The sequence below is a fragment of the Bactrocera neohumeralis genome, chromosome 2 (assembly GCF_024586455.1).
Source record: "Bactrocera neohumeralis isolate Rockhampton chromosome 2, APGP_CSIRO_Bneo_wtdbg2-racon-allhic-juicebox.fasta_v2, whole genome shotgun sequence".
Taxonomy (NCBI): domain Eukaryota; kingdom Metazoa; phylum Arthropoda; class Insecta; order Diptera; family Tephritidae; genus Bactrocera; species Bactrocera neohumeralis.
This window is the reverse complement of record NC_065919.1, coordinates 9,274,095-9,301,369: the sequence shown is the minus strand read 5'-3', so window position 1 is coordinate 9,301,369 and position 27,275 is coordinate 9,274,095. Positions and strand designations below refer to the sequence as shown.

Below are 27,275 nucleotides of genomic sequence, written 5' to 3'. Positions count from 1 at the left end.
CTGTCTGCGGATTTGCATTCACCTTGGCACATAATAGAAAGAAAAAATCTTAATATAAACTAATAATTTAGCGCAACTGCTGCATTGTGCTATACAAGTATAAAGTAATTTCGCTGTGTGCGGACAAAGATATTTCTATAGCATGTCTACACTTCCTTCTGTGTTCTCATTTCTGCATTTACATGTGGCGCAGTGCAATATAGTCAAACCGATACGTATTCACATCCATTTGCATAGCTGTGGTAGGTGCGTAGGTGCAGATGACTAAATATTAAAGCATTTGTATCGCAACTGCAATTCTCATTAGTCAGATAGTGGTTAGCGCTACCCTGGTTATATCTTGAAATAACTTACAAATATACAAAATATTCTCCATATAACTGATATGTTGTGTCGTTGCGCTCAGGTCATTTGGTGCTCTTAATGCAACTGCTAAGATCCATTATGCTTTTTGTAGACACTTATTATTTGGTGTATGGAGGGTTCCAAGTTTCTTGTGTCGGGTTTGTAATAGGGCTGGCCATTCACAGAAATTATCGGAAATCGTTTCCGTATTCCCTTCTATTTTGAAGTAGCGATGCATATTCTGGTGTAAGGCAGGCACATTTTTGGCGCATGGTCTACAAAAGGCCAGTGCCCGTTATAGTGGCTGGTAGTCTGTATAAAATATTTATGTCCCTACTTAATAAGTTCTTGGTTCTATTCCTGCCATACTTGCGCTATATCTGCCTCGTCATCTTGCAGCTTGCTATTGATTTCCATCTCATCTAAGCCATTTTTTCATAATCATTAATGCACACTTTCGATCGTTCCTAGTGGGTATGGTCTTAAGGAGCCTGCTAGGTTTGCCAACTCGTCAGCCTTTTCGAGAGTGTTACTGAGACAGGGAATCCTAATTGAGGGCATAAATCTTTTCTGCAATTGTGACTTCGAAATATAGGTTAGATATAGGAAGAGGTTATAAAATATCATCCATTTACTTCTAGAGGGTTGCCTCAACTGAAATATACTATTGAAATTTAACCTTCTATAGACTAACTAGCTTACGTTTAGCAGGCTTAGGTTGGCCTTATGTCGATAATTTTCCAATTCCAACAGCTTAATTCCTTTATCCTTGTAGCACAACTTACATATTTCGGGTAAACACGTCTTTGGGAGTTATTGCCGATATATGGTTACCATGTAAAAATCAACCAAAACCTCCGAAATTGTTGAGTTTGTCTTATGGGTTCTCGGGAATTACTCAAACGAATTTATGCATTTTAAACGCCTAATCACAAAAGTTGCCTATTTATCAAGATATTTTGCTATCTAATCGATTTTGCCATAAGCATTCAATTATTTCTAAGTTTCTCATATAATTTTCGCATTTCAACTATTTTCATTATATATACCAATTTCAAACATGGAAGACACTATTGGTGCTAAGTTTTGTTTCGATAACCTAAGCTTGTAAAGTTTAGTTGTCCTTGGAGCTGATAGTATTGTTCAAACTGTATGGGTTTTGAAGCTTACCTTGGACTGTTGGTTAAAAATATATGTACATATGTATATGGGTAATATGTTAAACTTTTTACAGACCGGTGATGCCCATAAGTTTCGGCACTTAAAGGTTGAAATAAATTTATTTGTCAGAAGAACGCACAATTTTGTGAACCTTTTTTTTTGAAAAGGCCATTATTTAGTCAATTAGTAAAACTGTGTATTAAGAAAGATTAACGTTCTTTAATAATCGGCTCTTAAGTAAAAAAACAAACCTCCGTAGAGAGATATCTGGCGATGAGCCAAATTTCAAAAATCTTTCATGCACTGGTGCTACCCAGCTATTGTTATACCAATTCTCCTTTGCGATGCAGTAGTATGTTGGGCAGGCGTACGGAAATCCACCTACCGGAACCCAATGGCCACCTACCGACTATATGACCCCGCTTTTCAACTGAGAAAGAAGCTTTAAGGTAAACATAAAAAAGGATGTCTGGCGTAAAGATATTTTGGCAAGACTAAACATCAGTACGGATGAATCGAAAATGGAAATGGAGTTGGTGCGGGAATATACTTTCCAAAGTTAGGCATAAGGCAACCTTTGAAGTTGCCGGACCACTGCAGTATATTTCAAGCTGAGGTCTTTGCTATTGGGAAAAGGGCAGCAGTAGAAAGTGTTGCCAGTAGTAAGCAATTGTCAAGAATGGTGTACGGCTAACATCCGATAACGTGATAAACATTGGGAAACCCATGCATTGTGTATACGACAAAAGCATGGTAAAGAAAATCAAAACGATGGAATGATCTGCCTGGGTGTAAGACTGCAAAAGTCATGTGCAAAACGGTAAATTGGAAGTACCGGTATTAGAAATGCCTAGAACAGGTCACAGGGAAACAATGAAGCATTTCTTGTCCATTTGTCCCGCATTGGCAAGACTACGCTGCAAGCATCTGGTATCGGTAGGGAGGCCGTAGGATCTGTTAAAATTCGCGTCAAAGGCAGGCATCCTAAAGGATGACATGAGGATCGCAAATCACACTTTACACTACGTGCAAGTAGAGGACACCAATTTATTAGCTTCTCATAATATCTTTAACTGGTAAAAATTCTATTCAATTGTGTGCAGTTCCTGAAAAGGTCCATGTCATAATCGAAACACTTTCGATACTACAGAAGTGAAAATAACTTTCTTTAGTGCTGGCAGTTTATTTTTATCTCTTTTGAATTGCGAACTCATAAAATGCCTTATTAATGGCACATCAATTTATGCAAAGCAAGCTGAATTTCTTATTGCCAAACAGTTCGAGTATGAAATACCTTTTGAAAGGAAACTTTACTTAACTCACTTAACGGTGAGGTGCCTTACCCCGTTGTTAATACGTATATGAGCTAACATGAGCTATGACACACACACGTGCGCTGAGGCTTCTATTATCGTGTAGATTTATGCGCATGTGTTCAGATGCTCAATTTGCTGCCAGCGCCGCATAATTTCGCCGCCACAATGCCCAGCAACAATGGAGGTTACCACGCCAGAATGGGGGTTAAGTTATTACCGAGCGCCAAAGCCATAAAAAATGTTCGCATTAAAAAAATAAGTAATAAGTTTTAAACTCAGATTCGTAGCGAAAAAGATGGAAGCTTGCACATAATTTTTAGTAACCAACAGTTATGGTCTACATACAAAAGATTTGTGCCTGTGTAAGTGCCTTGTGCGCTGCTGGAAAGGTTGCACCTTTTATCCTTTAGGTAATATTTTATGACAACCAATTCGCCATTAAAAGCCATAGAGGCAGCTGGAGAATAAAGAAAAAAGCAAACAAGGCATCAGGCTGATGCAGCAATATCCTAGAGGAAGCGAGGTGAAAATAAATATAAAAGCAAAAAAAAATTAAAAAAAAAAAAAAACCGATAGCGTTATTGAAGTGTTACACTATCGGCCCATAAAATTTACATAAGCGCATTGAAGGCTTAAAATATTCATGGCATGTGAAGGGTCAGCCACTAAACAAGCGCTCGTACACACGCGTACACACAAAAGCGCACGCTTCAGTGTACACCGTGCAGCCACAACTTACACCCAGTAGAGAATAGAATTGAGTGATTAATCACTGAAAGCTTCCAACAGATAGTCAGCAGTACATATATACCACTTAAATTCAGTAATGCTGGTTACGACGGCTTATTAAGTGTAGTGTAGGCACACACGCGGCAGCTTTCGGGTAGTTACTTTTTGTATCGAATTCCAAATGAGTCAGGTTCGTATTTGTTTACTGCACACTTTACTACTGGGATTCGTACGAAATTAGGCACATACATATATAGAGGCATGTGTAGGGCTGGCTTGAGTGGCATAGGCCACTAGATTGTTCGTTATGGGCATTAATAGATAATGACATTTTGAACGTGAGCTGCCAAGCAATTAAGGGATCGAGCTTGGCAGCATGTGCACAAATATTTAAGCTTTCACAAGCGTTGAAATATAGATTTTTTTTGCTTTCTTAAATCTGAACGAATCTATCAGCTAAATGTTGGTCTGTAAAATAATTATTGAAAGTTTTGCCGTAGGTTGATTATAAAAATTTGAAATTATTTCTGATATGAAATTGAAAAATTTCTTTAAAAAATTGAATAAACGCACTTAAAATGCAAATGATATCTTAAGCACAGTTATTCATTTTTTTTTTTAATTTTTCAATTACTGCATTGCATCTCAGAAATAATTTTTATGTTAACACGTACATTTCGCATATTAAACAATTATCTGCGGTAATATAATTTATAACAGGAAACCTGTTGAGCAACTGTAATAAGTAAGAATAGTTCAAAAATTAAAATTTTTTTTTGCAAAAAAAATTTTTGTATACAAAAAAATCCAAAAGTGCAAGAAAAGCAAAAAAAAAATTGTGAAGAATAGGCCAGCTACTTATTTTTATAATGAAATTATTATCTTCGTACAAGCAAATGTTTAAACTTTCTTCATAAGTTGAAATTTTGAAGATTTATATTACTAAGCTTTTCATATTGAGTCGAAGTAAAAAAAAATACGTGTCCCATATTTTGACTCAAGGAACACAAATAAAAATTTCACACAAAAAAAAATTTCGCACCAAAAAAAATTTTGAGGTAAATTTTAGATTGAAAGACCCATTTCCATACCCCAAAACAAGGTATTAAGCGTTATTGCTTATACTAATATTTAATTGCCGGATATAAATGAATATGCAGTAAAAAGTTTGATAAAGTGGTTTCCTAGGGCCAAAAACAACCTTTTTTCAACAATTTTTCTCATAAAAAAATGATATATTTTCTTGGAATTTTGTTTGTTACAAACATACAATATTAGCAAAGATATTCTGAAATTTTTGGAAAAAAATATTTTAAACTTGACCATTGCGATGGCATTTCCGGTGGTTCCTCGGGAAAAAAATGCGCCAGTGTTGGCAGGATAACTCCTTACATGTACATCCAATATTAAAAAATACGTGTTTTAGTTAAAACCTCAACTTAGGACTTGAACGAGAGAAAACAGAAACTTAAAATTTGATTTTTGACAGACATTTTTACAAAAAAACTAAAATTTCATTAATTTTTTTTTAAATAGTTGTAATCGAAAAGAAATCCTTCGTCCAAATCTTTAAGAATTATATCTCAAAGATCTGTGTAAAATTTCATGAAGATCGGTTGAACAATTCTCTAGAAATCTTTCCAACCGACTTCAAAAACACTGTTTCGAGAAAAACGCTTTTAAAGACGGCGCACTTAGCCTTGCTGGCCTCGAGCGCACAAGCTATGAAGGCTATATCTCTGAAACTATTACTTGGATCATCTTGAAAATTTAGACAATATTCTAGCGGTATTGCAAAGTTTAGAATGACAATAAAAAATTCGATTTTTGTAGACCCATGTAACCCCATGTAATAGATTATATCCATGTCCAAGTCAGAAACACGTGTTTTATATATATATGTATGTTTTTATTTTTAGTAAATATTTCATGATGTAATTGACTATGCTAAAACAATCGTCGATTTACTTTAACAAATTTTGTATGCCCTTCTTTAATCTCACTGAGGATCCAAAATATGTTGTCTGGCGTTGCATATATCTCAAGTCCAAAAATCAAAACCAGTTTTAACAATGGGTCAATACACCAAGCACCAGTTTTTTGTCTTACAATTTCAATTTGGCTTAAAGTTTTCCACCCAAAGTGAGTTTCTTTGAGAAGAGTGCGGCGTCAAAGTGGCAATAAATCATTTTCATTGCGCTTCTTTTGCATTTTCTACACCTATTAAAGCTTTTCTCAGCAACTTTCAGTTTCAATTTAGATGATGATGATGATAAAATTTACATTTTTGACCAAATGGCGGCTACTCCAAGAAAACAAATGGTTTTTTGTGGAAGAAATTGCACTTAAGCGTAACTTAAAATATCAAAATTATTGTTACAAAACTTTTTTACCTGACAAGTTTATCTAAAACATTAATGTGAAAATTTAAATATCGATCGCTTTGGAGAAATTTCTTCACCGTCTGAGATACCATTTCAACAAGAACTATAATTACATTTATGACTTTATCCAGAAAATTTGTCGGAAATTCAAACCTTAAATTAAAAAAATAGAATCTCAAAACATGTCATTACTTTGAAATAAAATATACACTTTTCGTTATAAAGTGCGCGTAAAAATACAAATGCCATAAGAGAGCAGTTGTTAAGTAGCTGAATGTATTTTCAAGCTCGCTAATTAATAGCACAATAGCACTGGTTTAAGTGCTTAACAATCATATATCTTCAATCAATCACTTGAATGTGGATTTTACTTGAACGCTGAATTGCTCGAATGCTACTAAGCAGCATTTGGTTGGCTCTTTGCAGGTGTCCTGGATACGTAAACGTGACCTGCATATACTCACTGTCGGCATACTCACCTACACGAATGACCAACGATTCCAGTCACTGCACACTGAGGGCTCCGATGAGTGGACACTGAGGATATCGTCGCCGCAGCCAAGAGATTCTGGCACATATGAGTGTCAAGTGTCCACAGAGCCAAAGATAAGTCAAGGCTTTCGACTGAATGTAGTGGGTGAGTAATGATTAGATATTAGACTGCTTATGCATTTAACTGGTAGTTATATATTTGCAATACTATTTGGTCAGTTGTGTTAGAGTAACTTAAATGTGTTTGTGAATGAATTAAATGGATTTAGTTTGGAATTTAGTATTTTCTGTATATTTTTATTTGCGTTAGTAAATTGAAAAGGAAAAATTATTAAATTTTAAAAGATCGTAAAAATATAACAAGCTGGTATGTTTAAATTTTAGACTTTCTGTGTTCTCCGAAGCGGCTCACTTTCATATGATGCAATAAATAAAAAAAAGTCGATTCTGGTGCGAAGAAAATCCACAAATTATTAATAAACAACCATTACCTTCACCTAAATTGACAGTTTGGTGTCGTTTTTGGTCTATTGGAATCATCGGTCCGTACTTCTTTCGAAATGATGCTGGTGACATTGTTAGTGTCAATGGAGAGTGATATAAATATATAATATTTATATATATATATATATATATTTTTAGATCGATAATAACCAACTTTTGATGACCGTAATTGGAAGAAGTTAACCTTGACAGCATCCGGTTCTTCCAAAACGGCGCTACGTGCCATGCAGGACGTGGCACAACCGAATTATTGCGAGAAAAGTTTAGGGATTCGGTTATCTCAAGAGATTTTGACATTGTATGGTCTCCAAGAAGTTTAGATTTAACACCATTTGACCACTTCTTGTGTAGTTATTTGAAGACATTTGGTTTAAACAGGCTCTCTTCAAGCTTTAACAGTCAATATTGAACGTACTATTCATAAAATAAGATTTGATTTAGGGGAAAAAGTACTCGGAAATGTGGTTCATCATAGTACTTTAATTGGAAACCCCTGTATAAACTTTATTTTAGACTTAAACAAAACTTTTCGTTGCAAACTAGTTTCAGTTGCTTATGCGAAAGTGTAGCTTGCACTTAATTAAGTGCACGAACGGCAAGGTAACTGTAGTAAAAGAACCGCCTTGAAAAGCTCGTTTAATTAGAATAGCAAAGATGTTTTTTGTTTTGTTTTGGTTTGCTGAGTGTTTCGTGGCTGCTTTTTTACACAGCTGTTTCACGTATATATATATGTGTATGCATAACTGTATGTGTTTACTTTTAATTTCCTGACGCTGTTTTTGCCTTTTGTTTTCTTACAGTATCTCGTGCAAAAATTCTTGGCAATGCGGAACTTTTCATCAAAAGCGGCAGTGACATAAATCTCACCTGTCTCGCCATGCAATCGCCCATACCGCCATCCTTTATATATTGGTATAAAGGTAAACGCGTTATGAATTATTCACAACGTGGCGGCATCAATGTCATAACGGAGCGTTCGACGCGTACCAGTAAATTATTGATAGCCAAGGCAACGCCAGCCGATTCTGGGAATTATACATGCTCACCGAGCAGTTCAGGTAAGGTCACACACATTCATCATATACATACTCACACACACACACAACTAAAGAACCCAGCTTAATGCAACCGAGCGAGCATATTTTAATCCCCATCCTCAGCAACAAAGCTACAATAGCACCTTCTTCAATCCGAGACTCCGGTGTAGTTAGTGATCTTCTCCGCGGAGCATGCCCCATAAATGCCACATCACCGCAATAGTTACATATTTGTACGCCATTGTGTTAGTCACACGTGTCTTCAGCCGCAGCTCTGTGCTGGCATTGTTAAAGCACTTGTAGATTAAGTTTGTGGCATGTACGTGTTGCATTACCACTCGTGCATATTATGATTTTTATGGCGCTCAAAATATCAAAATATCATTGCTGCTATACTCGCACGTAACTGTTGACAGTTAGCTTAGCGTCAGTGATGCCACATTGCGATAGTGTTTGGGGATATGGTGAAACGCACACGTGCAACAAAAAGGTTCAACTTACCTTTGAACACAATACTAGCCCTGCAACAACAAACAAATCCAGAAAAATAGTTACGCTTGGAAATTTCTGACAAAAGGTGAAGTAGTCTGAGTAGAGTCCATATATAGGGTCGTTCTTTAAGCAATTTCGGTTTTTAGTGTAATTTAATTACGAATTTTTATTGTTTAAAATATTTTATAAAAATATTTATTCTGCATTTTCTTCCTTTTGCCATATTTCGGGGCAATAGATTGATTGAACGCTCATAAAATTTTTCATCTTTGTAAGCAACAAACTGGTCCAAGTAGTTTGAGGTGAAAGTTATATCCGTAGAAAAATTTGCAGATACTGAAACAAGTAATAGTCCGAAGGTGCCAAAATTCGAGAATGTGGTGCGTAATGTAGCACATCACATTCAAGCTGCAGAAGCTTTTGGCAAGTCATCAAACTTGTATGAGTTCCCGCATTATGCTGATGCAGCATCACACCTTCTCTTTTGATCAATTCTGGCTTCTTCTGTATGAGTGCATCCCTAAATTCTTCCAGCAGATCACAATATACTTCAGAATTAATAGTGGTATTATCGAGCAAACTTCGAGATCAACGATCTCATTGAAATCGCACCAAACATGCAACATAATCTTTCATTTTTGGTGACCACAGACTTCAAAGTGGTTTGAGCTGGCTCATCCTTTTTGGTACATGATCTCTTGCACTTTACATTCTTGTAAGCAACCCATTTTTCCTCGCCAATGACAATGCACTTAAAAATGAATCACTTCTGTGGCTGCTGGATGGATCTTTTCAAGCTTCGATATTAATCCTAGGCTTTTCATGAGCTTGTGAACATTCGGGTTATTCAAAATTTAATTTTTCAGCAATTTTCCGACTTGTTATTCGCCGATTTGCATCGACCAACCACTTTAGTTTAAGGGGTCAGGAGGGTAATCTGGCCTGTTTTTGACATTTTTTTTTCATAGAAATTATTATTCTGCAATAAAACTTTTCTCACATATCATGAGGTATATCGTGGAGTGTATAAACAAACTTTTTCGAAATTTTTTGATGACATCTGTTGGAGAAATGGCTGTGTGAATGAGATGCGTTTTTTCGGACATGATTTCTCATGTTTGGATCATATGAAGCACAGAAACCCAATTTAGTCTTAAAAAGTACGTGAATGGTTATCGTGCCTACTAGAATTATGAAAAAATTTTGAGAAATAAAAAAGTCATTAACGTTTTTTGTTTTAATTTTTCTCCATGTTTTTTTACATAAATCATTGTCAATAAATTATAAAAAATATAAGGAAGATTGCCAGGCGTTTTGTGAACATTTAAAAAAAAAAATAAGAAAATGGGTTGAGTAGTTGTACCGAAATCATGTCCGCCAGTTTAAAAAAGTGTGTTTTGAGAAAAACGCGTTTAAAGTTTGAGGTGTGCACTCCGAGCGCTCCGAACGTTGAGCGGTACTATTATTTTTGAGTCGTTTTCGAAACCTTCCAATGGTAAAGTGGGTTTCTACATTAGTTCTAAGGGTATAAGAGAACAAAAAATGCAAGAAAAAAAAATTTTTTGAAAAAAGATTACCCAACATTGGCTTCAAGATGCCTTCGAAATGCATTCTCAGTATCGAAATTGCCGGAACGAATTTTCGCAAACCAATTTTGGCAGTGGCATTCGGTCAATACATCCCATGATTTTCGCTTTACTTTTCCTGTGCTTTTGACCCTTTTAATAGTAAAGCAGTAAAATATGCCTAAAATGTTGTTACTGACCTTCCATCATCGATAAGGCGCGAAATAAACACTATTCCAAAAAATTAAGGAATTTTGTTTACAAACAAGCTTTTCTATATCAGCTGTTCAAATATATAACTGTTAAGTGTGAAGTTGGCTGGAAAAATTCAATAAGCCCAGCTATTGTTCTCAAACGAAATTACTTAGCAGCAGTATTTTTTTCAATAAAAAAGCTTAACGGCTTCGTAAAATTTAATTAAAATGCTTCTGAGACAGTAATGTATCTGTTTTATGATAAAGAATTTAAAAGTGGTATATTTCTGACCGACTGGCGAAGTTAAAAACAAGCGTTGTTTGGTGCACAATATGCCCGTCGTTTGTGGCTAAAAAGGTAGCAGTGCTCCTTTATGAAACAATAGAAAGGTTTGAGTCCATTTTTACTTTTTTTACTTGGTACTTGTAAGACGTTTCGCTGAATCGAGACACAAATCAATATCATAAATTTATAAGCTCTGCAGAGTATCCAACAAGGTTTTTATTTCGCGAAAACGCAGATGAAATTATGCAATACAGCAAATATTTGGCATTGTCAAACGTCAATTATTTATTTCCGCTCTTTTACCCTACGCTAAAAGAAAAAGAGCAAGCGAAACAAGTACGAGAAATTAATATTTTATGTCGAACCGTAAACTGTTGAATAAAAAAATTATTAAGCAAAAGGCACTTGCTCTCATTCTACTTAAGTGGCAAAATCAACAAAGAAATAACGGGATGTGGCAATCAGTAGGAAGCATCCGGTTTCCATCACTACCCTTATCAAACAGCGTTTGAATGCAAATATTTTCAATTTACTGCTATCCCGGTGTCCTTTATGTGTTATGTGTCCTTTGAGTCAGCATTTGTTTTACTTCCCCTTTTGCTGGAACCGTAAAAGAGTATTTAGATTTTAAGGATACTTAATTGCTGGCTTGTATCCGCAATGGTGAGTGCCACGGAAATGAACAACACAACAAGTGATTGAACAAAAGGCATTGCTAAGGGTTATATTATACCTAATGTAATAATAAACATACATGTCCGTCCGTTTGGTTACTATTGTATTATTGGGATTATGAAGCCCGTATCTTAACTTCTTTGTGAATTTTTTACTCTTCTCAGCTTATGTTCGTTATTATCCTGGCTTTCGCTTAAATTGCAACATTGTTGTTGTTGTGTACTCGAACGTCATTGCCTAGGTCTTGACACTCCATTAGTTTATCTAATGATGCCACAGCTGTTGTTTGGAAAATTGGTTATTAAATTTTCTTTTTTTGCTTCAATTTGTGCACTAACAGAGCTGCTTTTCATAGTCCAGCCAGTGTCTATTGTATTTTTGCTCCTTCTAGTCATTTTTTGTTGTTTCGCTAAACTAGATATTTTACAGATAACGAGGCGTAGTCTGTGCAGACGTCATGCTACTGGTTTGGTGCTGTGTTCGGAACTTGCTCCAATAAACTATTTGTTATTTTACAATCACACACATACATAATTGCACGTGTGCTTGTGTATGAGTGAAAACTAAACAGCCTATATACTTTATATAAACCGATCAAATTTCATAGATTTTGAAAGAGTTTATCAGGTTGCCATGATTCATTTAAGCTGCTTTGTCTCTGTCAATACCAAATGCCTGTTGTTGATTTTATGGGTTATTATATTGTCAACAGGTAAAAAGGAGGCACACATTTCTTCAATTTTTGGGTTGGCCGAAATATGGCAATTGTGCGAAAAGCTATAAGCAACTACTCAAAAGACATATGACATTCACACAGCGGATTTGTTTAATATTACAACCAATTGTAGCAACTCTAGAACTTTACCGAAGTGATTTTCTAATGATCTAACAACAAGGTCTGAATAATTTTTTCCATAAAAATATTCTTTTAAGATTTATACGCATTTAAAGTTTGTATAAAGTCAATCAAATGTTGTCAGCATTTTCACAAGTGACTTGCACAACAGTGTTGCTCATACGACATGGTGTACTGCACATGTGCTCATGGTGAAAAATGACGGTGCATGGCTGCATAAATACTCATGCTGAATTATCTCGCATAACTTTCGTAGCACTATTTTCATCGAAAAATTCTTCAGACCTTTTCTGTAAAGTGAAAAATTGTGTAATAGAATATTCCGCATTCAAAGCTTTTGTTTGCTTTCCCATTTTATAAACATGGTAAAAGAAACATGATTAGGCACAAATTCAACAGAAAATCAAGCTTTAGATGACGTTGAAAGGTTTTCTAGGACAAAAACTGAAACTTCAGGAGTCAAAATTAAAAAAATAATACTTTTTAGTTGACGTACAGCTTTATGGAGTTTCATTTGGTCAGTTAAGGTATTTTTCATTTTTCTTGAAACAACTGCCGTCTTAACTAATTTCAATTATTTTGGGTAGTCGAAAAAGTTGTTTCGTATTTTGTCAATAGATGTCATTATATATCTTTAAGCTTTCTATAGAGCAGTATATGGTCTGACATATACCACCGTAAACACAAGCAGATTTCCTGGTTCTGTAGTATATTATGTATAATATATCAACAACAGCCGCTTCCTTTGGAGAGAGAAGTAATAAAGTAACTTTAAAAGCCATAAAATGCATTCCGACAGCCATAGTTAATATTGGCGTGGTTGTAATAATTTTGAAAACTTTTGATTGGCGTAAGCTTCTTTTGGATTTAAATTTAAAACCTCAACAGCAAATCCTCAAAACTGAAGTATTTTCCAAGCGCAATGCTTCATGGCAAATATTTCCTTGACACAACAGAACAACACAAAACAAAGAAATATATATCAATGCGTGCAAAGTACGCAGCTTCCAACCAAAAATTGGTAACCGTGACGGCGACATTTATTTTTGCGCACACAACGTGTCGCATAATTAATTTGTTGTGACAGCGAAGAACTAAGACATACGATACACACACGTCTAAATACATTATATTAGTATACATATGTGTGTATATATTTGTACGAAATCGCTTGTGTTTACACATAAGTACCGACACATACTTAATTGCACCGAATAAAGACAAAGTGTTTTACCACAAAAATCCATTAACTGCTGTTAAGTCAAAAGTTTTATTGTCGTGAGAACATTTGGATTAAAAGGATTTGCTGAGTGAAGCAAACAGTACACAAAGCATGAGCCAAGTAAGTGCGCTAACACAGTATAGAGTGTACATAAAATTTTCAATGTTAGCGGGTGGTAAATTAAATGAAAGATTTCAAGGTTAAGTTTTCAAACATATTTGCTCATAATGAACCGGCGAAGTTTAGTGCACTGTCAAGACAAATGAATTCATTACTTATAAGTTTGGTTAACTAATTTCAGAGACAGCATCTTAGAAAAGTCAAACTTTTCGAAACCGAAATTTCGAAAATTCAGAAGAGCATAAATACTTGTATAATTATTTTTAGCTGCACTTAACAGCTATTTATAATTGACAAGTGACATGCTGTTGCGACATGCCGCTGTCGAAAATGAGCCGAACTGTTTTCGATAGCGCGACAAACCCAACTTAGACATATTTTAAGTGAAAGCAGTTGATGTAATTCCAGGAAAGCACTTATAACTGAGACGCACCCAACTCACCTTCCCTGCTTCCCAAATGATTGATACAACGTTGCCGCAGCTAACTGTGTGCACAGCAATCACATGAATTATGCCTTGTAAGTAAGTCGGCAGAAATAGAATTACGTGGCTGTGATCACAGCATGGTCAACTGCAGACAAGGGCAGTTCATTAGTGACGAAAACGGCAAATTCAATTACTCACCCAACATTACAGGTAGACTTTAGGTCATTGAGTTGACAGAAGTCAGGAGCCGAATTATTTATTTCTTCTTCTTCTTCTTTAATTTATATCACACACTCATTTATCAAAATTGCGACTTTATATATGCGGCTTTCGTTACTCACTTATAAAGAAGACACTGACATTGTGACATACATATATACTATACTCCACGCACAATCGCGCTCGTTGTGGTATATTGGTGAACGCTGCAGACACTTACACCCGGTCAAGGTGAAGTTTGAAAAATCATAATTTTCTGGCTTGACATCTGACAATATTTACAACTTTTCATCGCTCCTACAATATTTCATATCCCACAAGCACATATACATACATCACACAACTCAGCGGTAGGTATGGATTTATAAGATGAGAATTTCCCGTTAGTTCATTTAAAAGTTCAGGCGAGCGTTAATTCACTTGAACATATAAGTCCGCTGTCAGACGATGGAACGCTTACCGTTGCAAAGATTTAAAATATATACATTAGGGTGGGTAGGAAAAAAAAATATTTCAAAGAGCAGTAAAAATTTTATACAAAACTATTAGTTTAAAAAAAAATTCTATTGATTTAAAAATTCCTAAGCAAAAAATGGCTTAAAATAATCAAACTTCAACTGTTGATATTTTTTAAGCAGTTAGGTTACGAAATAATCGAAAGAGACCATTCTGTAGCGCGTTCAATTTATTACCAAATCTATGAATCGACATTTTTTTCAATTATTGGCAGCGAGATATAATTTGTTCTATCTTAAAATAAGAAAATAATAGAAAACGGTTAGGTGGAGGACCTTCCTGTTACAATTAATTGCCCTTATTTTTATACCCTGAACAGGGTATATTAAGTTTGTCACGAAGTTTGCAACACCCAGAAGGAATCGTCGGAGACCCTATAAAGTATTTATATAAATGATCAGTACGTCGAGCTGAGTCGATTTAGCCATGTCCTTCTGTCTGTCCGTCTGTCTGTCTGTCTGTATATATGCGAACTAGTCCCTCAGTTTTTAAGATATCGTTTTGAACTTTTGCAAAACGTAATTTTCTCTTCAAGAAGCTGCTCATTTGTCGGAACGGCCGATATTGGACCATTATAACATATAGCTGCCATACAAACTGAACGATCGGAATCAAGTTCTTGTATGGACAACTTTCACATTTGACAAGATATATTCACGAAATTTGGTATATATTTTTTCTAAAGGAAAAATGTGCAGATCGGTTGACTATAGCATATAGCTGCCGTACAAACTGAACGATCGGAATCAAGTTCTTCTATGGACAACTTTCACATTTGACAAGATATATTCACGAAATTTGGTATATATTATTTCCTAAAGCAACAATGTAATCTCCGAAGAAATTGATCAGATCGGTTGACTATAGCATATAGCTTCCATACAAACTGAACACATAGTTACTAACAGAAATGCACCTGTGAAGGGTATTTAGATTCGGTGCAACCGAAGTTAACGTTTTTTCTTGCTATTAGCTTTCTTAGAGGTGTTGTTTGTCAAGCAATTTTTCAGAGTACGAAACGAAAAAAAAAATTTAGTGTTTGGTATATGTGTACATATTTATATAAAGCATGTATGTATGTATATACGATGTGTTCATTTTAAATTTTATTATTTTCTCCAATTTTGATTTTATTTTATTTTCTTTTGACCCACCCCAATGTAAATATATACATACATATATAAAGCGTATATACGGGCTGTTCATGTTAATTTTCATTATTTTCTCTAATTTAGATTTTTTGTGACCCACACTAATGTACATATTTATATGAAGCATATACATATACGGGCTGTGCATGTTAATTTTATTATTCCTATTATTTGCTCCAATTTTGATTTTATTTTTATCTTGACCCACCCTAATTTATATATACATACATATGTCTATAAAGTCAAAGAATGTACGTTCTGTTCATGTTAAGTTTTACTATTTGCTCAAAATTTTACATTATTTTTTTGCACACCCTAATATACATATTTATACCAAATAATAATATATGTTCGGGACCCACCCTAATATATATATTCTGTTCATGTTATGTTTTACTATTTGCCCCAATTTTGATTTTCATTTTTCGTTTATTGCGTCGGCCTTTGGTCGTCACACTGGCTGTCACTTACTTTCCTTCAACGCATTTATTTATATTTTTTGTTGCGCTGTCTTGTGCGAAAATATTTAATATCTCAACTTTTATTTTTTTTGCGCTTGTCACATTTTTCAGTTTTTCTTCGAGCTTATTGATGCCGCGATGTCGCAAAGGGCTTAACAAATTGAATTATGCTTACCGAGCGCGAGGGAGTTCTACGAGTTGCTACACGAACAGCCAAGTTGTTGTTGGTGTTATACGTTGCGGTTACTTGTGGTCGGATATCTTCGCAGTACTGTGATATTTCACACTGTTTGGTTTTTTATGGTTTTTCAACGTATAAACTTTTATTTCTTACATTCTTTGTTTTCGCTCAGTTTATCTTCGCAATCCCCAGGCTGCTGCGCTGGGCCTTATTGTAGCTCATTTTTGGCATAATTTAATTTAAAAACTTTTTGTATGTTTTTTATGCGCGCTGGTCAGCCTGACGCGGCGGTCAAGTGGCAAAATCTTCATTTTAAGCAATTTGTTTTACTCGCAGAGCTGTCAATTTTAAAAGTTGTCGCTTGGAATAATTTCATGCTGCCGCCGGGCTCATATTGGTATTATCTAATTAAAGAGTATAAAGAAGATCATTTTGACCGCAAATTACAGCATTTGTTCGAAGCGTATATATGTACATTCGAATTACTGTGAGATACTCTTCAATTCCATTAGTATATATCAGCGGTGTAGATAATTCTAACACTTTCGAATTATTCAAGTTTACTCTATTAAGTATTAAGTTTCTTGAAATTTCCCATTGAAATTAATCACATACATATGTATATGTGAGACTTTATCCAAAATTTCTCTCTCTGTGTTTCTGTTTCACAACCTATCTGTTTGAAATGTTTCTCCTTCCCCGTTGTGGTTTTCACAGTGAGAAACATTTTCAGTCTTTGCAATGCCTATTTCTAACTCGCAATTTAGATGGTATACAAAGAAGCCACACTAATCCAAATCTCTGCACAAATCCTCTTAACTTAAACTAATTAAATATGTCAAGCAATATTTTTCTACTTCCCCACGTTGCATATGTCACTACTAATATATTTCTTGCATACTCTTCTCTTGTACAGATTCTGCATCTGTGGTGGTGCACGTCATCAACGGTGAACATCCGGCCGCCATGCAGCACGGCAACAGCAGCGCTAATCGCCTCTCCAGCACACTACACGGCTATCTCCATCGAATAACCCGACGCGCGCTCACCACACTGGCCGCAAGCTTTACCCAAGTGACAACAACAGCTAAATGTCCAAGTGCACATCGTTTGGTCACCAGCCTGCAGCAACGAACGACAGTGTGGCCGATGACGGTGTTCTGGCGCTTGCTACAACAACTGCTGCTTGCCGCGGCCACAACAAATTGGTGCATCGTGTCTGTGGGCTGGTTGCTCTCCAGGTGGGCCCTGCAATGCGGTCAATGGCAGCACCGTCAAGCACAACTGCAACAACAACAACAATTGCAAATGCCGAGACATGAAGTGCGACGGCCACTAGAGACGCATTGCTGGTGTTGGTGGCGGCATTGGCGGCGATGGTCCGCTAGCGCTTCGTTGCTTAGGTGATTGCGAAATTGAGCAAAAGCGCTCAACTAATCGAGTATAGACGAATACAATGGCATGTAGAGGAGCATATTGACTGCGATTTTACACGTTTAGTGATTGTAGTTGTAATTGTATATATGTAGGTATGTGTATTGTTATTATATTATTTTTTTTTTCTACACTTTTGTTACACCAATCGCTCAGACTCGCTACGGTTCAAACACACAGCTGCATTTCGTAACTATGTGTATTAGAGCTGGTCGATTTGCAAAAAAAAAACGGAAAAATCGCATATGCGGGAAATGTTAAACGGACCATTCTGAACAACTTTGCCTAAGATAGTATGGGTCTAAAACTGGTTTCAATCCAGCGAGTTTTAGGAAAAAGTTTTTCAAGGATTAGAAAGCTTTTTTCGTAAAATTTTGAGATAACTGAAAGAAATATTATTATAAAGAGGCACTTTGATATTCCATTGTTCATTTGTCGAAGTCGACTGGACCGGATAACTATATCACATACCTTCCATACAACCGAGTATTCCGATTATTTAAACTTCGTCATAAAAACAGCTGGCTCGAAACCGGTTTTAGACCCATATTCTCTTAGGCAATGTTGTTCAGAATGATCCGTGGAATATTTCTGTCAAAGGCGATTTTATATAAAAAAATCAAACCGCTCTAATGTGTATATAAGTAAATAATAGGGTGTCCGTTATTTCCTTAGTTTATTTTTTTTCGCAGAACCTCTCCCTGAATTATCGGTTTTGGCGATAAAAAATTAAAAATAATCCTAAATCAAATAACTTTGTTCATATACATGGGATTCTTTGATCCTTTGCTTTAAACAAAGTCTTACAACTTTGAAAAGAGTATTTTTAAACAAAAAAATTTACGCTCTCCAAAAATATTATAACTAGTTTTATCATAAAAAACGTTTCTTTAAAAGTAAAACACAAATAAAGTCATGCACCATGAACTAAGCATTCACAGAGTACACCATGCCGCATGAGCAACACAGTTGTACCATATAAATCACTTGTATGAATGCTCAATATATTTGATGCATAACTTTAACTTCATACAATTTTTGAACGAAAACGTTTTCAAATCAATTTTTAGAAATCAAAATTTATTGGAATTACCTGTTTTCAAAATTGTAGGTTAACTTGCTTTATGTAAAATATAACAAAATGCCAAATTACATGCTTAAGAAAAGTAAATTGGTTTACGTTGGACAACTTTTTAGCGTTAAAATCGAAACTTCTGCGTGATCAGCTAAAAAAAAATAACTTTGGAAATAACGGTCAGCCTAATATACTTATGTCTGCGGTGAATTTCGCTCACATAGCAGCACTTCATATCCAACAAAAGCATGACATGAGCAATTGCTGCATTCTCATGCAAATACTCGTACATATTCATATATGTATGTGAACAGGTGCTATTCTCTTCGATAAATTTTAATATTGAATTGGTGTGATTGGTTTGCATGGAAATGTGCAGACAGTAATACAACTTTATTTGTACTGCAATTTGATCGGTTTAAATGCGGATTTAATTTTCACGATGCCACGTTGTAGCGAGCAAATCGCATTTTAACCAAATCATGTTTTCAATGTAAATGAAAATTACAAATATATGTAAAAAGGCGAATGAAGCAATTGGTGATGTAAAATAAGAGAATAACTAAGCACAAGCGCCAGCGTATAATTAATGTATTGACTGTGCTGCGTACATTTTTAGAACAATAATTCGTGAAAACAACGCATTTTCCCATTGTATTTGAGCAATGGGTTCATAATTGTAATTAAATCACTTGTTGTAAATGTATATGATAAAGATTAGCATTTATATGGCTTATCAATGGCGAAAAATATTAGTTACAATGCCACAAATTTGTAAAGACTATAGAGTGCTGTCAAGCACAGAAATTTCAAACAGTATTGCAATCAACGAAAATTCGAAAGTTCTTTTGGGGAAACGGTTAAAATATTTACACATGCATTATACTGTCCAAATTCTCTAATATGAACTGAGGTACAATGAACTTTTTTTTATAACAAATTATATTCCAAAACACTGCAACTTTTTTTAATCGAAAAATCGAATCAATCGAAACGCAAATTCGGCCATAACCCCGTAAGGGATGTCTACGCCGGGAAAGAAGTTTCGAAATCCATTCTCTTATGCGAATTTTTCGAATTTTTCTAAATAATGAAATTCTATGGTCATAACACGATTTTTCATGCGCTTTCAACATCCCTTTTACAATTTTTTTTCTACATTTTTTTCTAACCAATAACGGCAAATATGCAATCCAGAGTAACTGTCATTAAAATAAAGTGTAATAAAAATGAAAGAAACTAATATAATTCAAGGTTTTTTTAACTGACAAAGTATACTTCATAGTTTGTGGAATTTGTTCGTTAGTCCAAATATTTCACCCTTTTTCTTTAATCATTTGACGCAAACGTTTGAAGAACGATTTATAAGCGGCATGCAACATACCTTGGCCCATTTCACCGCAAATTTTACTCTGTCCGATTATAGGTGAAGTTTTCTATTCCAAAATTGATAATAAAAAGCAATGCACATAATGTCATTACTAAAACAAAAACGATGGTTTGTAATATGACAGGTTCGGAGAAGCATTACATGTTAGTGTTAAATCAAAAAAATTTTTCTTTGCTTCAAGTACAACAGTTCAATGAATGTTGCTCATGAGTAAGACAAAGGATAAATTAATGTTAAGTGAAATTTTTCCTCAATGGCTGAACAAAAGGAAATATTTTACCTATCGTTGGTAAATTCTATAACTAATCCCTTGCCACATTCTAATCGACTCATCACTCATTATGCGTTTTCCCAACATATTTTTATATGCTGAACGGGGTATATTAAGTTTGCCATGAAGTTTGCTACCCTTTAAAGCAAACAGCGAAAATTCTTTAAAACATAAATATATATATATACATATATGGTCAGCATCACGTGCTGAGTCGATTCAGCCTTGTCCGTCGTTTTTTTATAGTAGAAGGAATCATCGAAAGCCGAGGTACGGGACTTTAAGCCACTAAACCTAACCAACATCCATCTCATGTCTCTTCCACGGGACCACCGGACAAAGTATTACTTCATAGAAGAGAATAAGACATCTAAGTCTCCACTATTGTTCAGACTGACTGACGCCTAATCTGTTGTAAATGTCTTTAACTTGTCATAATTAGAGCTGCCGCTTCGCTGACATCTTTCCATTACACAGAGAACACGTACAAAAGTATAGTCAAATTTTCCACCGGAAAACTACCTCCAACTGTGGTTTTAAGCTTTTCCCTTATACTTGAAAACCTATGGCAATGATAGAGTACGTGTTCATAGTATTCTGTACACATCGGAAAATATGGACTAAAATCATGACGATAGTTTTATAAGTTTCTTATAAAGCACCCATGGCCACTGAGTATTTGGGTCAGATGAAAATACATGTCTCCATGTTGTCTATCTATTCAGTCTGTTTGTCCACCTTCGCATGAAGTCCGCCACCGTTGCTGCCACTTTGGGAGGCTTTTGATGCTATCCTTTCCTTTTGCTGCGGTAAATGTTTCAGATAAGTTATATATTCACGCGAATTTTCCTGCTTGGCTGTTAATCGGCGCAATATTGCCTAATACCTCAGCAGCATCGATGGATATGGTTCGGAAAGCACCTGTCACGAGTATTGCAGAAAGTTTATGCACTGCGTTAATTGGTCTATCGTGTGATTTTATGTTTAGCGCCTAAATCCATATTGAAGCCCCAGTATAACTGAACTCATTACCTTAGCTATTAAAAATCGTCGGCTGGAACGCACACAGCCTTTATATGAAAAATATCTCAATGTGCCTGTGGGCAATTTATACTTAAAGAATATAATATAGAAGTAGCTTGCATCGGTCCTCGTACCTAATCTGCACATTTACATATGCATCAATACTCCAACCATAGCCAATCGCAAATTACCATAAAATGAAATGGTCGGAAGTGTTATAAAACATACAAATTTCAAATTACAATATAATTTCAAACAATTTTGACTTTACTAAGTGTAAGCCGAATAATTTTGCGCACTTGAACCCTGTATTAAAAGTCCCAATGCACACGAGAGCTTTCCCGGTACTATATGCCCTTTCAGCATGATGGCTTATGCTCAGCACCCTACGCATACTTATTTCGCATTACATAATTTTCTGCTCTGTTTCATTGCGTCGACGCACCGGCAGTCAAATCGACGGATGTACGCGCGCATACACTTAAACACCTTAACCACTTCCACATGCATACGCATATACATACATACATATTTTGGCATAGACCCATGAGAATGTACGAGTACAAATGCATGTGTGTAGCGCATAAGCGCGCACGTAAGCGGAAGCAGCGCCAGCACTAAGCGCTCTTGCGTGGCCATGCATGAAATTCGTACGCATACAAACACACTCACACATGGGGAGGGCGTCCACTCATTTCCTCATGCCATGTGGCAATAATTTACTAAAATTTTTATGCACCCATATGTAAGTAATTGTCCTCCACAGCGCTCGTTCATAAAAAATACATTAGGACATAATTTCACGCAACGCCCTTGGTGGTTTGGTGAGCGGGTTTAAAGCGCGCCAAGGAGGCTTAACTACGAGTGGAGGTTGCTTTTCAAGTGTGCGCATATTTTTCGTGTACACAACATTTTTGTGGTAAGAGTTTAGGTAACCAAAAAATTGCGAAGAAAGCGTGTTAGAAAATGTTTGTGTTGTGAAAAACCTATGCAAGTACACACATTTTCTTTATAAATGTAAAAAATTAAATAAAAATATTTGAAGTTTTTCTGTTAAAAATTCAGTAAGTCCCCCTTTCTTGGGTTTGGATATAAATCTAAAATTCTTGAGAGTTTTGTATACGATTAGGTGACTTACTAGGTGTTTTTGCAACAATAAAACTTGATGGTTGATTAAATTTTTTTTTAATTTTTTCGAAAATATTTGAATGGTGATCAGTGTTATAACGGATTTTTCAATAATTACAAATTATGTCTGCAACTCGTTTCTTTTGCATGGCCACCACGGGCACGCTTGCAGAAGACCAGAAGCTGAACCCAATTTTCGCCGGTTTTCAAGCATAAATCGGCCGATAATGCTGCAATTTCACATTTGATATTCGTACGAAGTTCATCAATCGTCACTGGCTAGTTGGCTTAGACCATAGATTTGACGTAGTTCCACAGGAAATAGTCTAACGGCGTCAAATCGTACGACGGAGGCGGCCAATTGACTGGGCGATTTCGTGAGATAACACGTTTACCAAACTTAGTTTTCAATAAATCGTTTGTGACATTCGCTGTGTGGCTTGTGGCTCCGTGCTGTTGGAACCACATACTGACCAAGTTTATATCATCCAATTCTGATCAAAAAAAATTGGTTACCATTGAGCGGCAGCGATTCCCATTCACAGTAACGTCCCGATCTTGATCATCACGGAAGAAGTACGGGACAGTGACGTCGCCGGCCCATAAACCACACAAAACCGTAACTTTTTCGGTATGCAATTGTGACTCATGGAGTACGTGTGGATTGCTGTCTGACCAATAACTCATATTTTGCTTATTGATGAAGCCATTCAGGCAGATTCATCGCTGAAGATGATTTTTCGATGAAAATCCGGATCATTTTCAAGTTGTTTCTTAGCCCAATTCACGAACATACGACGATTCTGGTGGTCAAGCGGCTTCAGTTCTTGCGTCAATTTGATCTTATAAGGTTGCAGGCCAAGATTTTTTTAGCAAAATTCGCCACGACAACGTCACAGAGATACCCAACGCTTGAGAATAACGTGTGTGAGATTGATTTGGGTCTTCTTCAATTGATGCGCTAGTGGCAGCAATATTCACTAAGGACATTTCTTTCTCTCAATAGTACGGAAACATTTTCTTCAGTGCCTGTGTATTCAAATTTTTCCTTTAGATGCTCAATTATTGATCTGACAGTACGATTATGACTACCATAAATTGGATGAAGCTCTCTTAAAGTTGAGCCTATGACTCCGAATTTCGGTAGTAAATTTTAATAATTTCGACTCGTTGTTGAATCGTATATCTTTCGATGATGAAATAGCAACCTTACTGAAGATAAAAGTCAAAAGAGCAGAAAAAACATGGCGTCTGTTTGCTGTCCCTTTCGGTCTACTTTTGTATTGCCCCTATTGAAAAACCTGTTACATTCATTGAAAATAAAATAGAATTAATATTAAAAATTCGATTAAAAAAAAGAAAAAGTTAAATTTGGCGAAACATTCTGCGTAGCTTAATTAAAAAGCTTGCTGTATTTAATTTATTAACCACCCTAATGTTCATCAGCATGCTTTCATACCTGACTTATATACAGTAAACAGCAGCTGCTGGCGCACTTGTCTCTTTTCAACATTTATGCTTAACGGCTGTTTTGTTTGTGCGCCTGCACTCGCACATATGTGTGCATATAGATATGTATTTGTTCGCTCCAGGGAAATATAATTTTATTAATATCATAAAATTTTATGCCACAATAATAAAAGTAGGCCATAATGTTGCCAATGACAGTATTTAATATTTAATTTTGCTTTAAATATTTGTTTTTGTTTTTGTTTATGTTTTTCCTACTGCCATAATTACTTCCTTTGTATGCGCGCATTGTCTATTCCACACGAATTTAATGTCACACGGGAGTTAATTTTTCGGAATCATGTCTCCGCCCATAGATAACTGGAGCATGTAATTTGTGAATGCATTTAAATTGCGAGAATAATGAAATTAATTTTTCATTGTCCTGAAGGATATCGAAAAAAGCTAAAATATTTGCATTTTAATTGCGCCCAGCGCGCGTTACTTTTGAGCATCAATCGAATTAACTTTCAGCGATTTTAATACGTTTTGTGCCTTGCTATAATGCCATATTTTGCGGTGTAAATATTAATTATTGGCATCGGCGCCGATACTTAGCAGACATTAATAACATTATATACATAGCTGATGGCAGTTCTAAAAGTGTTGGGGAAAATTTAAGCCTACAAAAGAGTCCTCAAAATCATTTTTGAAAATTTCGCATAATGTTTTGAAGATTATCTTGAATATCTAATATGACATTTCAGAAATATTGAAAATTGAGTTTTGTTACCACGAAATGAGGAATTTGCCACCAAAATGGTGTTGCAACTGGAATCTGCAATCGAATATTTCCGATACCCTCGAAAGTTCCTAGACCTCATAATTTTCTGCATTTCAAAAACAGTCATTTAACCGTTTATATTTTTTAAGTATGTAAATAGTAATGTACATAAATATATTTGTATATATATAAATGTATATAGAAATTTTGTAGGTTAAATTAAGCAGTTCGTTTTGGCGAATAACGCTACTCATAAACATACATACATACATATACCTTTACATGTAAGAGAATATTACTCAGATGTTGAATGTAAAATTACAGCCACTTAAAACAAAAACAATAAAGCAAAGAATTTTTGAAATGTGAAACCTTGTAACCCAAGAATTACCTTACTCTACCAAGTTGAAAAATTACAAAAAAAAAAAAAAATAAGCTAAAAATAAATTAAAAAGTCGAATGCGAAACCCAAACGTAAAAACCATCTAAACTTAATAAATAAGCAACCAAGCATGAAACAAAGCTAACGATAGTAAGCATGTGGAACTACTGAAATGAGCGTTGTTCAAATCCAAACAAAGCACAAAATATAAATATATTAAATGCTACACGTGTGACTAGAAATGTAAGTTATTGAAAACACTCATCACAACACAGTTGTGAGTCTAAACGGTAAATGTAAGCAAATAAGAACCAAACGAAACGAAGAGAACCAAACTACAAACAACAAATATTGTATGCATTCTTGGCGCTATATGGACTAGAAAGCGGTACATTTCCGCTTAAGCCAGCGCGGGGATGGCAGGAATAGTAGCTGAACATAGTTCCGGTTATACTATTCAGCCGTTGATTACTAATTGTTAGCATTAAATTAGCGTAAGTGACATATACAGCCACAAGCAGTGTCGAACTAGCGGTATTTATAGACGAATAAAGTAAAAAAAAAACAACAAAAGTTAGTTAGTTAAGTTAGTAAAAATAAAAACCAATTAATTACCATTGTAAAAATATTTTTTATTTGTATTGAAGTATTGAGTGTTTTTCGTCGTTCTCTTTAGTTTAGACTATAGAAATTTAAGATTTGGCGGGAGAAGCGATGGCACGAAAGTGTTGTAAAATAAAAAGTATATGTTAAAATTAAAGAAAACAAATCAACGCCTTTTTCCTAATTTTCTGACAGCAGTATCAATGCGGAGAAACAAACTGGAGGTGAGTACTAACATAATGCACGCGTATATGATTTCTTTTTCTTCTTTACTGGCGAAGACACAGCTTACGCGGTTTTAATCGTGTTAACACCAGAGCCATTCGTTTCTTTTTTTCCTATGTGGAGCATATTAATTCCAAACCAAACCAGGTCCTTCTTCATCAGGTCTTTCTAAAGGAGTTGAGGTGTTCCTCTTCCTTTGCTCCCCCGGTGGGTACTGCGTCGAATATTTTTATATTATCTCGAGTACTTCTATGGCCGGCTCTTCAGATGATGTCATTGTCCATGCCTCTGCACCATATAGCAGGATAGGAATAATGAGTGACTTATAGAATTTTGTTTTTTTCGCCGAGAGAGGACTTTACTTCTCATCTACCTACTCGGTCCGAAGTAGAACCAGTTGGCTAGGGATATTCTGCGTTGGATTTCGAAGCTGACATTGTTGCTGCAGTTAATGCCGGTTCCAAGATAGACGAAATTAACTACAACTTCAAGGTTATGACTGTCAACAGTGACGTGAGTGCCAAGTTGTGAGTGCGACGACTGTTTGTTTGATGACAGGAGGTATTTCGTCTTGCCCTCGTTCACTACCAGACCCATTTGCTTTGCTACCTTATCCATTCTGGAGAAAGCAGAACTAACGGCTGGTGTTGAGGCCGATGATATCAGTATCATCGACATACGCCAGCAGCTGTACACTCTAATAGAAGATAGTACCTTCTCTATTTAGTTCTGCAGCGCGAACTATTTTCTCCAGTAGCAGGTTGAAGAAGTCGCACGATAGAGAGTCTCCTTGTCTGAAACACTGTTTCGTATCGATCCCGATTCTGACGGAGCGTTTGGTATTGCTCAACGTCAGTTTACACAGCCATTTTCGTTTATCGGGGATACCAAATTAAAGCATAAAAGCAGCTCCTTTTCATGCTGTGAAAAGCAGTTTTGAAATCGGTGTGTGTCGATTTCCTTTTCACGGGTCTTTTCCAAGATTTGGCGCATGGTGAATATCTGGTCGGTTGTAGATTTTCCAGGCCTAAAGCCACACTGATGAGGTCCAATCAGTTTGTTGACGGTGGGCTGTTATCTTTCATAAAATTCGTCTTATCTCACGGTAGTTGGATAGACACTTAAATTCCAATCGTTTCGCATACTTTCATCCGACCATATTCGACAAAGAAGCTCAT

At 35.7% G+C, this 27,275-nt stretch overlaps 1 protein-coding gene across 1 annotated transcript in view; it reads left to right on the top strand.

Moving 5' to 3' along the window:
• The window catches only part of LOC126767839 (uncharacterized), a 74,956-nt gene extending 53,250 nt beyond the window's left edge, over window positions 1-21,706 (top strand). Inside the window, exons 4-6 of the mRNA XM_050485512.1 lie at window positions 6,362-6,572; window positions 7,732-7,989; window positions 17,250-21,706. Of these exons, the coding sequence (XP_050341469.1) occupies window positions 6,362-6,572; window positions 7,732-7,989; window positions 17,250-17,740 (960 nt within the window). The 3' untranslated portion in view covers window positions 17,741-21,706. The remainder of the gene's footprint in view (window positions 1-6,361; window positions 6,573-7,731; window positions 7,990-17,249) is intronic.
• Window positions 21,707-27,275: the final 5,569 nt, after the last annotated feature.